Below are 16184 nucleotides of genomic sequence, written 5' to 3'. Positions count from 1 at the left end.
TAGATATGTAGGGTTCCTTTTTTGTGCGAACTGGTGCCAACATTCTGGGTTTCGGCTATTAAAGAGAGAACAGAAGCTTGGGTGCATATAGTTAGGTATAGACCATCTGCACAGCCCCTCCATGCATTTATGAAACATTTGGATGCAGCATCACCCTTGATATCAATCCAAACCAAACCCCTTTTATGGCCGTTCATCTCTCTCTTTCTCTCTCTCGGTTTGCATGTGACTTTGCTCAGAAACTACGACGCATCAATGGAACAGGAGCGGTTAGATACGGGACTCTCCACAATGGTATGATATTCTTCACTTTGAGCACAAGCTCTCATGATTTTGCCTCGTACCAATGAAGATGTATTCCTTACTTATAAACTCGTGATCATTTCCTAAATTAGCCAATGTAGGACTTCCTCTTAACCATACTCAACAATTCTCTCCTCGAACAAAGTACCTTATAGAGCCTCTCTCTGAGATCTATGGAGCCCTCAAACAGCCTTCCCTAAACTGAGACTCGACTCCTTCTCTGGAGTTCTCGAAAAAATGAATATATTCCTTACTTATAAACTCATTATCATTTTCTATGGAAACCTTTCCCTTGAGGAAAAGTCCGGATGGAAAAATCAAAAGAAGAAAATATCTACTAATAGAGGGTTTGAATCATTACAACGACTCTACGCTATAAACACAGAGACCCATTATCTACTCATTCATATTACGAGAGCGTTCTTACCTTTTTTGTGTTACACAAAATCGAAGCAACAATCCAAACTCTCCAACTTTTTAAGTGGTCTCACTACTATCAACTCTGTCTCTTCAAACTACATTATTGTTTTCCCCCTTTTGTTAAGTAATTATGTCTACTCTATGAGTGTCTCATGCACAAAAATGGATTCTTTTCACATGCCTACTTATTATCCCTACCAATCCTATGCCATTATTGTCTTACCTCAAGATACTCATATTAATGACTAAGCTTCATCTTCTTCTTTGAACCATATGTTATTTATGCGTGTGATCATGAACTTAATAATAGTTTAGGCATGTTTAATATCATAAACTCGTTGTTGTGACGTGAAGTTCACTCTAAAGAAGCCAAGGGTAAGTGGATGAATTTTGAAAGACAAAAGAAAGCCACTCATTTGGAGGAGGACCCAACTAAGTTTAAAGTAAAACACGACACATTATAGGACTTGGAACCTAAATCTAAGCTAAAGTCGTCTCCTTTTTTGAATATCAAAAGTTTAGGGTTTAGGGTTTTGAATATCCATGTAATAATAGCATTGGTATCAAGTTTTAATTTGAATGTTATCTCTCTCTCTTTCCTTCTTTTATCGCCCCTCTCAACTGTCCCACGTAATAAAAGCATGTTCTTATTATATGCTTGATAGGGAAATCTCATCATAGGGGCCATCAAATGGGTTACCAAACATGTAATATTTTTGAATTTGTGAGATCCCACGTCGATTAGAGGGGACGAACGAAACATTATTTATAAGAATGTGGAAACATCTCCTTAATAGACATGTTTTAAAACTGAGGCGGATGGCAATACATAATGAGCCCAAAGAGGGAAATATCTACCTGGGTTTGGGCAATTACAAATGCTATCAGAGCCAAACACTGCATCGTATGCTAGCAATGACGTTAGCTCCCAAGAGGTGGATTGTGAGATGCAACATCGATTGAAAAGTGGAACGAAATATTTATTCTCCTTAGTATACATGTTTTAAAATTATGAGGCTGACAGAGATACATAATGAGTCAAATTGGGCAATATCTAATAGAGGTAGGCTTGGACGGTACAAATGATATCAAAGCTTGACACTGACGATTCACTGGCCCCCAATAGGGTGGATTGTGAGATACAATAATAGTTGGAGAGGAGAACGAAGCATTTGTTATAAAGGTGTGGAAACCTCTCTCAAGTAGATGCGTAATGGTAATACGTAACATACTAAAACGGATAATATTTATAACAGTGATTCTCAATTTTGTCGGCTCGTCTCCCTTTAGGATTAGTCAAAAAAGTGTATAAGAAAGCACAAGAAATTATTGAATTAGGTATATAAAGTATAGAGTTAATCTGTGCTAGAAAACTAAGCGACAGAAACCACACTAAAACCCAAAACACAAATCCAACGCCCAACGACCACCACCACCACCACAACGGCCTCACCACTTCAAAGCTATGTTTTGTCGTTCTTTGGTCCTAATAAACCCAACAAAAAAGGAACACAAATTCCTTCTTTTCCCCTGATTGCCCCATACTTCTACACATTACATTACATACATACAATACCAAACCAAACAAACCAAAACTATTCTGCCATTGCCATCCTCATCGTCGTCTCATCAACAGTGCTGTATACACCTCTCATTCTTGCTCTGCCTAACACCCACCTTTCTCTTCTTCCCATCCTTATCTGCTCTGTTCGTCACGGCGGCGGAGGAGGAGGATGTGCCCATGAACGTGTTTTCACTTTCAGAGCTCGAGAAATGGTGGTCCAGCACATTGGCCGCCGTGTCCGACCTCTGTTCTATATCCAATCCTCCTCTTTCGTACCCATTTATTACTATCTCCTGCACTGCCTTGAAGCATCTCCCCAACATTTCCTCTTCCTCCTCCTGCACCACCCGCAGTCCTTTTTAATCACAATCTCCCAATTATATATTTCTCTAATTTAAGATTGCATTTATTGCATTCTCCTCTCTCTGTCTCTCTGTCTCTCTGTTTTAATGAATTTTAACATAAAAAGAGGAAAGTGGGGTATTTACTTTATTATCGTATGAACAGTTGAGAATTGCTTTTCTGAAGCAAGGATATTGGATTGGGAAGAGCTCGTGTGCAGCGGAGAGCAGAGCAGAGGCTGCAATTACTGATGGCTTGAACTCCAAAAGCTCAATCCCTACGAACAAAGAAGCAAACGCAATGTCTGTTGATTGATGCACCAAGAATGTGAAGGAAAAAAGTTCCTTTTTTAGATTTTTAATTCATTACCATTTTGAGATATGAAGATGATCTCTGTAGCTCTGCCTTTGAGAGCTTGCAACAATGGTGGGTCTCTGAGTTCGAAGAGGGAAATGAAGAAAGGGACGAAGGAGAAGGGAGTGATGGAGCGCATTCTCCATTTAAGAGCTCCCAAGATGAGAGATTCCATTCTGTGTACTGTCTGCGGATCAAAGATGAAGCACTCATTGCCCTGTTTCAGAAAAAAAACAGAGTTAGCTCTGGATTTGCCATTTGGGTATTGCCTACTTGTTCAATAATACCTGAAAATCGAAGAGATTGTGCTCTGTTTGCTTCATTTTGGCAGCGAGAGAAACACAAGAGACAGCAAGAAGCCTCAAGACCCATGGCTTTGGTTGCTGTAAATAACGAACAACGATTTTCAAAACAGGGGAAACAGGTGAAGAACGAACGCTCTGTTTTAGTTTCAGTGAAAAGACATTACCGGCACTCCCTGGAAGGAGAAGAAGCGATCGAGGTAATTGACGGCAAGGTACGACAAGTGTGGATCGATGTTACAGCTACAACAGCACTGCAAATAACAGAGAGAATCAGGGGAAAGAAACCCATTTGGAGGAGTTAAAGAACAGAAGAAGAAATGGGTTACCTGAGAGATGAAAGAAATGGTGTCCCGTCGAACAGAGGAATCGGAAGGAGTAGAATGAAGGGTGTGGAGGTAGGTTGGAGAGAGCATGTGATCGGACTCGATGAGGAAGAGAGTGGCGGCGTCGGAGGAGTGAGGGTCGTGGAGATGGGTCAATGGGTTTTCGAGATCGAAGTCCATGGAGAGAGAGAGAAGGGAAGATGTTGAATGGGAGAGAGAGTGGTGGTAGAAGAGGGAAGGCATGGTTTAAAGAAGAAGAAGAGGAAGTGATGATGAGAAAAAGCAGAGGTTTCGCTGTTTCTTAAAAGAAGTTAGAGGAGACTTCAATGTTACTCCTTCCCTGCTTGGTAGTTTGTTATTGGGAACCAAAATTGGAAGAAAATGGAAAACTATAAATATATATATATATATATACTTTTTAAATTTTTAAATAATAATAATACTTTTTTTTTATCCATAACCGAGCAAAACATACAATATTTACTTAGTATTAGAGTCTGACCCGAGCGGTGTGTCAGCAAGGACATGAGATCCCATATTGATTGCACAAGTGCGAGAACATTTCAAGAGGGTGGCCAACGAGGACACTTGGCCCAAGGGAGTAGATTGTGGGATCTTACTTTCAGTTGGATAGATGTGAAAACTTCTCAAGGAGGTGGGTTGGGAGATCACAGATTGGTTAGATAGGTGCGCAAACCTCTCAAAGGGGTAGCTAGAAAGGACAAGCCCAAAGTTGTGAAATGTGATATCTCACTTCAGTTAGACAGATGTGGAAACCTCCTAAGAAGAGTGGATTGTAAGATCCCACTTAAGTTGAACAGGTACGGAAACCTCTCAAGAAAGTAGATTGTGAGATCTCACGTCGGATGGACAGGTGCGAAAACCTCTTAAGAGGATGGGCAACGAAGATGTTGGGTCCACGAAGTAGGTTGTGAAATATCATTTCAATTGGACAGGTGTGGAAGCCTCTCAAGGGAGTGGAGTGAGAACCCACATCAGTAAGACTGGTGTGGAAACTTCTTCCGAACATACGCGTATTAAAACTATGAAAATAAATATATAAAAAAAAATGAGTGAATTAATGTGTGCATAAAGTTAAATGATGAAATTGAGAAGCCTCCTTTTGCACATAGATTATGGAATATAATTAAGTAGGATTAGGACATGAATGTGTTGGAACTTTCCAAAGGACAAAAGGCATCATATTTTAATCACATATTTATGCCCTTAATCCTTGGTGGTTTTATGTTTAAAACTAAAATGAAACCCCATTTATTATGGAAATTAATTATGACCAACCGACCCTCCATTATTATCGACCACAAAATTTCATTGGATTCCCACAGTCAACTCTTTCCTTTCAAACCAAGCACAAAAGTAACAGTCCAAACCTACCGCTAACTGATATTGTTCTCTATGTACTTTCCCTTCAAAAGGTTCTTCTCAACGTTTTGAAAACGCATCTATTTGGAAGAGGTTTTCACATTTTCACTAATAATATTTCGTTCCAAGATCTCACAAATATAATCCCACCTTCCCTCTCTTATTTTCGGTCGAATCCTTTCTCAATTCAAACGATGATCAGGCAGATAAGAACATTCCAATATCTCGTATAATGATTTAAAGATTGACCAGACCACTTTAGAGGGGATTTATCCTTCTTTCTCTGCATTGATTTAAGAGAAAGTGTAAAGAGACCAAATTATTTTTTTTTTTCTTTTTTTTTTCTCCTTTAATTTTTAAATTGTAAAATCTTTTATAAATGGGTAAATAAATATAAATATAGTATATGGTAAAGCATTTTTAAATTGAATGTGACAGATTTTATGAGTGGGTATTTCACGCCAAACCCCCCATATGCACCATACACCATCATTCATAATTTCAATTATTTTTCCTATTTTTTAAAATATGTCAAATAAATACATACATACATACATACATTTATCTCCCAACCAACACACATTAATACCCACATCCACCATTATTTTTCTCCCATCTTAATTATTATGTCTCCCCTTTTACTACCATTATTATTTTTTAAACCTATACTTATCTAGAATTTAAAATACGGATTCAGCACCATATGACTTCGACATTCTCCTGCATTCTCACGATATGGTTTTGTTACTTATTCCTCGCTTCTTAAGAATGAACACTATCCCCACATATCAACACCGAGTCTTTCCAACATGTTTTGTTCTCACTCACATGTATCTTAGAAAAATTTCTAGAAAAATACGTTTAACTATGAAGAAGTTCCTATTATTGAGTCACCAAAACAGAATGTGCACTTTGTTAGTATAGATAGTAACTTTTTGGTTATGTAATAGGCCGAGCTCACCACTAATAAATATTATTTACTTTGGCCCGTTACATAGCTTTGTTAGACTCACGATTTTGAAATGTGTCTACTAAGGAGAGGCTTCATAATCCACCTTCTTTTGGGCTCAACATTCTTACTGACACATTGTGTAATGTCTGGCTCTGACGTTATTTGTAACAACTCAAGTTCACTTATAGTAGATATTGTCCACTTTTATCCGTTACGTATTGTCGTAAGTCTTATGGTTTTGGAACACGTCTACTAAGAAGAGGTTCTCGTACCCTTATAAGGAATGTTTCGTTCCCCTATCTAATCGATATAGAATTTCACAGGTTTATTCAAGTATTCCTTTTTTACTCTGATTTTAGATGTCAAGTAAAATGGTAAGAATTACGTTAGCATGCATGGAGCTTTTGTAGAGTTGAAAGACAAAAATAGAAAGCAATGGAGAGGACCTGAAGAATTCGACGGTGAAAGAGAGGTGTCGAAGAATGGTCAAGGAGACATAGTACACAGATGTCGTTAAAGACACCACTTAAGCTTCTTTCAACCACCTACACTTATCCATGTCCATGCCGTCTGCTTTTTTTGGTATTTGGATCGTCATGGCTTCACCAATTGGGCCTCCACATCCAAAACCAAAACCAAAACCAATCATGAATCACTTCAATTTCTAATGGATTGGATTAGAAGTTGTACATGATACGAATGACGATTTTGAGGGCTCGATGGCTCGAGTTGGGTTGAGAAATTTTTTTAGACCAACTTACAAGTTTGGATTAGTTGAATGGATAACCCCCTCCAATTCAAAAAATTTCGGAACTCAACCATTTTTAGGTTGGGTTAATGGCCATCAAAAAATACAAAATAAAAAATTTAGTTGGTCCGTGTTTATAATTATTCCACAATTTTTGACTGCCTTCGTACCTTTGAGGAGGCTTGACTCCTTTTGGAGTCCTTTGTTTGACATTTAAGGATTTGCCAATCTATTGACAGTCCATCATCCAATACAGTCCATCATTTCATCAGATCCTGGGCGTCCATCTCTGCTGGAAATGGCCTTAATGGTCCACTGCCGTCTCACGATCGGACTGTCGTGCAAGACCCAGAAGGACTCGAATCCGCTTTTCTCCGACATCACTGGAGCGTTGCTGAACCCATCTTTCTTGATAGTGAGCCCATCAGTCAGCGTTTAAGCGACAAGGTTCGAGCAACTTTCTCGCTGTCCAAACCCCAAATCTCGAGACTAAAAAATTGGGCGAATTCCCAGATAACCAAATCGACCCAATTTTCGAGTTTTGTAGTGACATGCTCTGTGGTTTGGGTTAGTTTCATTATGTCGCGTGAGTTAATCAGTGGCGGCTGTGGTGCAGAGGATGAAGCGTGCTGCTTCGCGTTCACAGCCAATTGCCGTAACGAACGACTTGGGTATCGAATCCCAGCGGAGTATTTTGGGAATTGCTTTGCGTTTTGCCTTACGACAGTAGAGAAGAGTGAGCTTTTGGGGGAAAATGGGTTAGTTGTGGCAATGAAAGCGATCGAGAAAAGAGTGGGAGAAGTGAAGAAAGAGACTTTGAAAGACGCAATGGCGGAGACGACCGTGTGGAAGGAATTTGTTGAACGTGGAACTATGCTTTGCGCCGTTGGGTCGCCGAGGTTGGGCGCGTATGACACCAGTTTTGGGTGGGGGAGGCCCATAAAGACCGAGGTGGTTCAAGTTGATCGTGGGAGGTTGTTTTCTATAGGAGAATCCAGGAATGAAAATGGTGGCATTGAAGTTGGGTTGGGTCTGGGTTCGACTCATATGGCTAGCTTTGTTGCCGTGTGGGAACAAAATCTAAAGCTTCTCGGTTGCTCATGACATAATAATAGTATGATATTGTCCACTTTGAATATGAGGCCTCTTAACTTTGCTTTGAGCTTATCATAGGTCTCACAACAGTGAAGAGAGTATTATTTGATTATAAACAGATGATCATTCTCTAAATTAGTTGATGCGGGACTTTAATCATCTAAGTACGCTTCCCCTTAATCAAACCTCGACTCTCTTTTTTTTTTTCCACTCTCATAATTTTATTCAAAACAATATCATACTATATTGGAGAGTCCGGTTCATCTAACAACTTGCATGAAAGTAAACAAAATAACATTTACCTAAGTGGAACTAAAAAAAAAAGACTTTTGGAATAAAAAATAAAATAAATAGTTGATATGACGGCAATGGAATTTAAGGTGAAAAGTAATTTATGTTGAATAAAAATAATAAATGAAGTAATTCGGGGAAGATTTATTGTTGTTAATTACACAAACTCCTTTCTAAATTACTACAATAAAAAAAAATTAATGTAAAAAACAAACCAATTTCTGTTCTTAATTTAACAACTTATTTAATAATACTTTTTTTAACACGTTATTTGGTATTAGTTTTTTTTGTTAGATAATTATTTAATTGTTTTGCTTGGCGAGTGAAGTCCACGCGGCGTAAATGTTAACTGGAATATGAATATTTTCTTTTTTTTTTTTAAGTTAACTGAAGAAATTATGAGCGCGCTGGAGATGGATGTGTAACTATCCGAAACAGGTAATGGCGACGCGCCTTTCTGAATCTTCCCTTCCCTCCACTTTCTCCGTTTATATATATATATAGTATGTTTTTCAGCCCACTGGGGAGAGAGGTGTTTAAGATTTCTTTAATTCTGTTCCGTCAACGCTTTGGTTTTCCGGTGGCTTTTCCGGGTTAGTTCGAACTTTTTTATTTGCTCCGCAGCCTTTTCTCTGATTCTCTTTTCGGAGATTTCTATATTGTTTGTTTTTTTTTGCTTCTTCTGGTATTTTACGGGCATTTCTAGGCGCCGACGGGGAAGACAGAGAATCAGAATAGTAGAATTTTTCTGTTTCGTTGATCTGTTGCTTCTCTGCAATTGTTTAACTCTGGAATTTGAATTTCCACCTGATTTTTTTTTCCTTGGGGGGAGGGGAGAGGGGGGGCATAATGATCTTTACGGATCAGAGATATTCCTTGCGCTTTTTGATGCTTTAACGTCTTGAATATTCTGAATTTTGTCTATTTCGCTTTTCGAATGGGCCATTTTCCCACTTTGAAAGATTCATTGCTGCCGAGCTGAGATTTTTCGTGTAATTTGTATGTAATGTTAATATCTTGTACAATTATGGACATGTAGCATTCGTAATCTATAATGTCGTTAACGTATATGTTGACTTGCAATTTTTGTGCTTAATTGGCAATTCATCACGGGGATTTCTCTGAAAGCGTTACCCTTGTGAATTTTTATTTTATTTTTAGAGTTCTGAAATCGGTTAAGAATCTATACCTAACCTGCTACTCATGATTCATTGCATTTGATATTGAAGATTTGTGGAGTACTGATCAACTGATCACAATGATTGGCATCTATAATCTTTATTTGGGGACTGAATAAGTGATGGGATGAAGTTTCATTTATTTTATTTTCTTATGTTTTTGTTCCCAAATGATTCATGCTACTAGTGTAGAATGGTATTATCTTGAGAAACCTTTGGTATTCACATAACCTACTAATTCCAAAAATTTTGCAATTCATTGATTTATGTGATTTAAGGATATCTATTTTGCTTTGTTGTCTGCATAAATCAGACTCATGATGCCCATTTTACTATGAGTATAAATTTATGGACACTTTCCCAATTTTTTTTTTGATGATGATGCAAATCGTGCAATGATGCAGTTCGAAGCAATGGCGACAAATTTCCAATTTGATTCCGATTTCTTTAAGAATTTTCTCATCCCTGATTACATACTCCGACCTGAAGCTGAAGCTAAAGTTGAGAGCGTTCCTTATGTTCCCAATTGTCCTGTTTTAGTATTTATCAACTCCAGAAGTGGTGGTCAGCTTGGTGGCAGTCTCCTTAGCACATATCGTTCTCTTCTCAATGAGAAACAGGTGGTTTTTTGGTCACAAAGGTTTTAGATGTGTTTTAGATGTACTTTGTCGGCCTTCGGGACCTATATAGGAGATTACCGAATTTACGGTTGGTTGACTTCTATCTGACTAATTGTAAGGTTTTTGATTTGGGGGAAGAAGCTCCTGATGCGGTGCTGCGCAGATTCTTCTTGAACCTTGAAAAACTTAAGCTTAATGGCGATGCAATTGCAGTCGAAATTCAGAAGAGATTGCGACTAATAGTGAGTTCTGATGTGCTTTCCAATATTTACGCCAAGTTCAAAATTCTTTGATTTAGCAATATACACTGTTAAATTCCATCCTCAACGCATTTGATCTTTCAGGTTGCAGGGGGGGATGGAACAGCTGGTTGGCTTCTTGGAGTTGTTTGCGATCTTAAGTTATCTTATTCACCTCCAATTGCTACAGTACCCTTAGGAACTGGAAACAATCTTCCTTTTGCATTTGGTTGGGTAATTTTTTTAAAATTATTTCACACTTTCTGGTTACCATATTAACATGGTAGCATTGCAAAGGACGTTGAGCAAATATAATTGAAAACAGAGTTCATATATTTGATTGCTGCTTTATTATTGATTAGAATGTTGGTATTGTCGAAAACCTTGTTGATAGGCATTTGAAGGATGAATGCATTTCTGTGAAAACTGTGCATTTTAGTTTGATATCAGCCACTGACATCGATATAATGTTTAATATCCTCCTGATATTATTATCAGGCAGCACAAGAATTTGAAACAAAAATATTTTCCTAATTTCAGGGAAAGAGGAATCCTGGAACAGACCTTAACGCTGTGATTTCATTTTTAGATCAAGTCCTGAAAGCAAAGGAAATGAAAATTGACAAGTAAGAAAACAGGATAGAAAGGCTGACACACACATGTTTGCATATGTATGTGCTCGTCATAAACTCTACATTATCATAATCCAAAGCTGTAATGGATCATGTTATTGTTGTATGACAGTTGGCATATTCTGATGAGGATGAAAGCTCCAGCAGAAGGCTCATGTGATCCTATTGCTCCTCTTGAATTGCCACATTCCCTGCATGCATTTCATCGGGTCACCGAGGGTGATGAACACAACGTGGTAACAACATACTATGTGGAACACATTCCCTTTTTGTATAAGATTTTGATATAAAAGAGTATTTTGATGTTCTAATAAATCTTAGTCGATTATATTGTTTTCTCTCAAGGAATCCTGCATGCGAAGCAACTCATCACCATCTTAAGTAGTTACTTACCGGGTTAATTTATCCGCCTGCCTCTTATCTGAAAAAATTTTAGCTGCCTATTTCAACACCTGCAAAACTACATGGTCATACTTGAGGTTGAAGTTAAGTTGTTCAAAAGGTACTTTATAGCTGAGTTAGCAATTCAGAACACAAGACAGGAGCAATGATGTATTTTGACGGAACTTATAGAACAATAGTATTGGATAAGTGGTGGCTAGATTTCACTCTGTTCAAGTATGCTATTTTGGAACTAGTCTTGAATAGAGTTCGTATTTATGAAGAGCTTAGATTACAGAAGACTTGATAAATACTCGCTGTACGTCCTTGGAAATGAGCAGTTTTAACTGAACCATGATGTGTGATTGAAAGATACAAGTGATAAATATAAATTAGAAACCAAAGTCATCCTCTCTTGATTATATTTCATAAGTATTTAGCTCATTTTCAATTATAAGTTCCATTCTTTTTTTTTTTTTTTAGCAATATTCTTTAACGTAGACTCTGAAACTATATAAAGATTATGCACTCAACTCAGCATGTAGAAAAAGTATTATTTGTGGGAAGATGGGCTCAAGTTCTCTTTTTTCTTTTTTTTAATCTCATTTTATGGAAGAAATTTCACCTTCAGCTATGTTTTTTATAAGTCAATATTCTTCTCTCTTTATGTGCTGAACTACTTACTTGATTCTCAGGAAGGATGCCTCACATTCCGTGGGGGATTTTGGAACTACTTCAGCATGGGTAAGACTACTTCCATGACAGTTCTAGATAAAAGTTCAACATGTTACTGAGATTTGTAATACATCACAGGAGATATGTCCTAAATCATTTCCGGAAAGAAAAATCCTTATTTTGATGATCTCTTAATGGGGAAATTTATTCTACAAATTTGGCCTCTACTGTTTGCAATTTTGTATACTGTTAATTTCCAATTTAGTTTGAAATAACTGTTAATGGTCTCTGACATGAGAGTTGTTTCTTCGTTTTGATTGCAGGAATGGACGCTCAAGTATCATATGCTTTTCATTCTGAGAGAAAGATGCATCCTGAAAAATTTAAGAATCAGTTAGTTAATCAGGTAAGTGTTACAAATGTTTTCATGAATTTGCTTGCAGACTAGTTTCCAATCATACTTTTCTTTATATGAGATAATAGATACTATGAACGCAATTGATTTTTAAAACATTGAACATCAAAATATGAGCTTCAACGTGTAAGCTTTCTTGGAAATAATATGTCAACCACATTTAACTCTTTGATTATTATAGTGTATTGCTCATATACCAAAATTTAACCTTTTTCTCCTCATTTGTGTACCAGAGTACCTATGCAAAGATTGGCAGCACCTGGTTTTTTGCTCCTTTGTTTCATCCTTCATCCATGTGCGTACTCAAATGATTTTATTTATTTATTTTGTGCGAGGGGGAGGGGGTACTTCATAGTGAAAAGTAGTAACCTAACTTACCAACCGTGACGAGGTACACAAAATTTCCAATACATCCCTCATGAGGCATTCAACAACCCCCGTAATGTTTCGCCTCCCCATTGGGAGACTTAGCAAAATGCACTGAAACATCTTGCCAAATCCCAGCTCTCATCATTAACCACTCCCTCATTTGATTTCATTATTTCCAGAAACTCCAATGAGTTGTTTTAGCTTGATCCATAATATTTTAGCCTTCTTCTGTTCTATGCCGCTTAACATCTGTATTAAGTTTCTCCCTTGCTGCTATGTGGAGATCCCAAGATTGGTTGAAACTCACATTTAAATGCCTAAAACGTGCTACTGTATTCTGTACTGTCAATGAAAGAATAGGCGGTCTTCATTTTCCTTTTGCTTCTTACTGATTTCAGCAACGAGGGTTGGAAAAACATGTTAATGCATCTATTCATCGTAATGACTACCCCATTGAACAGCGTCCACACACACCCAAAAAAAAAAAAAAAAAAAAAAAATCACTTTTTTTGCTCCTTGTAATCACCACAGAATGGGTTACCCTGTCTTTTAACTCTGGTAGTCACCATAGAATGATCTTTAACAAGTTCAGAGCAATTGCGCCACAACTCTGATTACAATGGAAAAGGCCTTCAAATTTTAATGTAACAAATGGGTATTTCTGCTTATTTTTTCAAAAGAGAATACAAGAATGATATGTTTCATTAACCTTCAGTTTGTTCCCTTTTCTTTGTTTAACTAGTTTCCTGTCACTATATAGGAATATATCTCAAATTGCTAAGGTCGAGATCATGAAACATCATGGTGATTGGCAAACGTTGCCTATACCTCCTGGGTAAAGTTTTTCAGCTTTCAAATTTACTTACTGGACCCAATTCTACTTTCTTCACATAATTTCTTTTTTGGAACGATATTAAAAAAATTGTTCAAATTTCAGATAATGTCTTTGTCTGTTGGCACTAATCTGATTTTCTTTTGAACTGCAATGTACTCAATTGCCATTTTTCTCGAATGACATGCCCTTTTCTCATTTTTACCTATCTGATGCCTATAATATATTTATCCTTCCAATTTTTTGCTTAGCATGCAGAAGAACAAGTATGGAAGTGTTGATGCATCTCATTTATTTTAGTATTGCATGTCTTATTGTGAATACTACTTCTATTGTTTGAAAATTATAATTTGAAACTGAAACCAGCAAGCACCGTACATCCTACTTTTTTCTTCTTAATTAGTACTGTATTACTTGATTTGTGTCTATATGGTCTTGCTAATTATTCTGGCAAGAAGATAGTGTACCCCTCCTCTGTCACCTTGGTATTAGATAATGGTTAAGATGCTGTCTGATAACCATTTTGTTTTCTAATTTTGGAAGTCAATCTTATAAGCACTATTTTAACCTAGATTTCTTTTTGTCACATGTTCTTTAAACCAAAATTGGAAAACCAAAAAAGTAGTTTTCAAAATTTGTTTTCATTCTTTTAAATTCGGCTCAGAGTTTAAATGTGTTCTTTAAAAAGTGGAAAGATTACCAAAGAATTTGTGAGGGGAGAGCAAGTATAACAAAAAAACGAAAAATGAAATTGTGGTCAAACGTTCAGTAGTGTCTAGGACCCTTTCCTTATGATACTGTGTGCTTCTCTTTCTTATTACGAAATGTTGTTCCCTGATGTGTGCTACAGAATCAGGTCAATCGTATGCCTTAACTTGCCCAGCTTTTCCGGTGGATTCAATCCATGGGGTACACCAAATTGCAGGAGGCAGCGTGATGTTAGTTCCCGATCTATTTATTTTCTATTTAGATTTGAAGTAATTTGAATCCAGATGTTGATGCAATGCTTTAATTACTTTCACGTGCTTCTCTTTTAGTTCCTAATGTCATTCCTTCATGAAATGTGGTTTATAGAGAGACTTTACTCCACCATACGTTGATGATGGCCTTCTTGAGGTTGTTGGATTTCGGGATGCTTGGCATGGACTCGTTTTGCTTGCTCCCAGTGGACATGGAACTCGTCTTGCGCAGGTGAGAAAATTTAATCAAGGACTGAGGACACAAGAGGGTCTCTAATCTATATTAGCTAGTCTTAGTTTAGGTGGTAACCTGAGCACAACGAATTGACTAAGACATATATACTTTCAAGTCTTTTTGGTTAAAAATGGTTAGCATAAAGTTGGTATATTATTAATTTAAATATTAAGGGTAAAATTGAGAATTGAAAGCATTTTGAATCAAATTAAGAATCGAAAGCGATTTTAAATCAAATTGAGAATTTTGTAAAAGATTAGGCATCAATTGATGTAGCCTAGAATTAAAGTAGACATTATGGTAAAGCCTAACTTCATTATATAAGTCCAATGAAGGCTTTTGAAAGCAGATAAAGATTCGTTTATTTCCATGTGTTACAGTTGTGGATCATAACCTTCAGCATATGGGATATAGGTTATGGTAAAATGCTCATGACAGCCGAAACTATTATATTTATGTTCTATGTTCATAGTAATCTTACAATTTTTAGTATTTATGTGAATATGAAGCATACTGCTAGGTATGACCCCCTAGTATTACAGTTAAAAGAATCCTCATGTTTAGGTATTGTTCTGAATTTGTCTGTGTCTCTGTTGTATTTGCTCACACTTCGCCTCTGAATTGGTGCAAGGCTCATCGCATCAGGTTCGAGTTCCAGAAAGGTAAAGCAGATCACACATTCATGAGAATTGATGGGGAACCCTGGAAGCAACCCCTCCCTGCCAATGAATCTGTTATGGTGGAAATCTCTCATCTTGGCCAAGTCAACATGCTTGCCACCCATAGTTGCATATCAAGAAGTGTTAATGATCCCTCAACACCGAGCAGGATTGATGAGGATTCAGAAGAGGATTGTGAAGATGACTCCACACAAGGTGGAGAAGAATTCAGGAAATTTGGTGCAGCAGCCACCTTTAAGATTCCAGATGAAGTTGATATATCTCAACTTAGTTGAAAACAACAATTTACCATCTTCTCTCTCTCTCTCTCTCTCTCTGAATGATGATCATTTATTGCTATTGAACAGCGGGCATATGTACTTATTATAGTGATCGGTTTGATTTCCAATAAATGTTGCATATTTATATATAGAGTGAATCAAAGAGTTCATTAACATGGCAAGAGAACAGAATGTGTATCCTCTGGGTTCTTTGTTGTTCTATCAGATTGTGGTATTTGTAAGCAAATAGTTCGTATTGGGTTATTTGATAGAGATTTGTAAGAGGAGATTGCTTTATTTAATAACGATGAAAAGTTTAAAGAGATCGAATCATTATTTCTGTAATGGTAATTCGTGTCTTAATCATAAATTTTTATAAATGTATGCTATTAATGAAATATTTATTTTGCCCATCTTATTACTAAATGTATAAATTAATACATGAACATGGAATTTTAAAAAGATTTCATTGGAATTAAAGTTTAAAATGTTTTTATTGGAAATAATTTGAATAAAGAATATTATATAATATCCGACGGAAAATTAAATTGATAATGGGCCTTAATTTTCCTTTACGGACGGGCCCTGGTTCTGGGCCCCCGATTTCATCAATAAATTGAAGCGTGATG

At 36.9% G+C, this 16184-nt stretch overlaps 3 protein-coding genes across 6 annotated transcripts; 2 read left to right on the top strand and 1 right to left on the bottom strand.

Annotated features, from left to right (window-relative positions):
- Positions 1–1276: 1276 nt before the first annotated feature.
- Positions 1277–15878, top strand: LOC111484083 (diacylglycerol kinase 5-like). Of its 4 annotated transcripts, XM_023130529.1 has the most exons (14): positions 1277–1290; positions 8597–8673; positions 9663–9878; positions 9998–10120; positions 10223–10351; positions 10658–10743; positions 10862–10985; positions 11826–11874; positions 12129–12211; positions 12454–12515; positions 13350–13424; positions 14272–14359; positions 14496–14612; positions 15247–15878. In XM_023130529.1, the coding sequence occupies exons 3-14, from the start codon at positions 9672–9674 to the stop codon at positions 15568–15570; spliced, it is 1467 nt and encodes a 488-aa protein (XP_022986297.1). In that variant the 5' UTR covers positions 1277–1290; positions 8597–8673; positions 9663–9671; the 3' UTR covers positions 15571–15878. The 4 variants fall into 4 exon arrangements, with proteins under 4 accessions (XP_022986297.1, XP_022986295.1, XP_022986294.1 ...); XM_023130527.1 differs by lacking the exons at positions 1277–1290; positions 8597–8673 and adding an exon at positions 8484–8518 and having other exon boundaries at positions 10862–10982; XM_023130526.1 differs by lacking the exons at positions 1277–1290; positions 8597–8673 and adding an exon at positions 8484–8518.
- Positions 2034–3931, bottom strand: LOC111484105 (putative cyclin-D6-1). The gene is made up of 6 exons (XM_023130563.1): positions 3615–3931; positions 3453–3539; positions 3271–3366; positions 2999–3200; positions 2776–2906; positions 2034–2625 (listed from the first exon to the last, which is right to left on the bottom strand). The coding sequence occupies exons 1-6, from the start codon at positions 3852–3854 to the stop codon at positions 2353–2355; spliced, it is 1029 nt and encodes a 342-aa protein (XP_022986331.1). The 5' UTR covers positions 3855–3931; the 3' UTR covers positions 2034–2352.
- On the top strand, positions 4507–7798 carry LOC111484014 (coumaroyl-CoA:anthocyanidin 3-O-glucoside-6''-O-coumaroyltransferase 2-like). Its single transcript, XM_023130432.1, has 2 exons — positions 4507–4535; positions 6934–7798. The coding sequence occupies exons 1-2, from the start codon at positions 4507–4509 to the stop codon at positions 7796–7798; spliced, it is 894 nt and encodes a 297-aa protein (XP_022986200.1).
- Positions 15879–16184: the final 306 nt, after the last annotated feature.

The sequence above is a fragment of the Cucurbita maxima genome, unplaced genomic scaffold (assembly GCF_002738345.1).
Source record: "Cucurbita maxima cultivar Rimu unplaced genomic scaffold, Cmax_1.0 Cma_Scf00009, whole genome shotgun sequence".
Classification (NCBI taxonomy): Eukaryota; Viridiplantae; Streptophyta; class Magnoliopsida; order Cucurbitales; family Cucurbitaceae; genus Cucurbita; species Cucurbita maxima.
The sequence above is the reverse complement of the archived record's forward strand: the minus strand, read 5'-3'. Positions and strand labels throughout refer to the sequence as shown.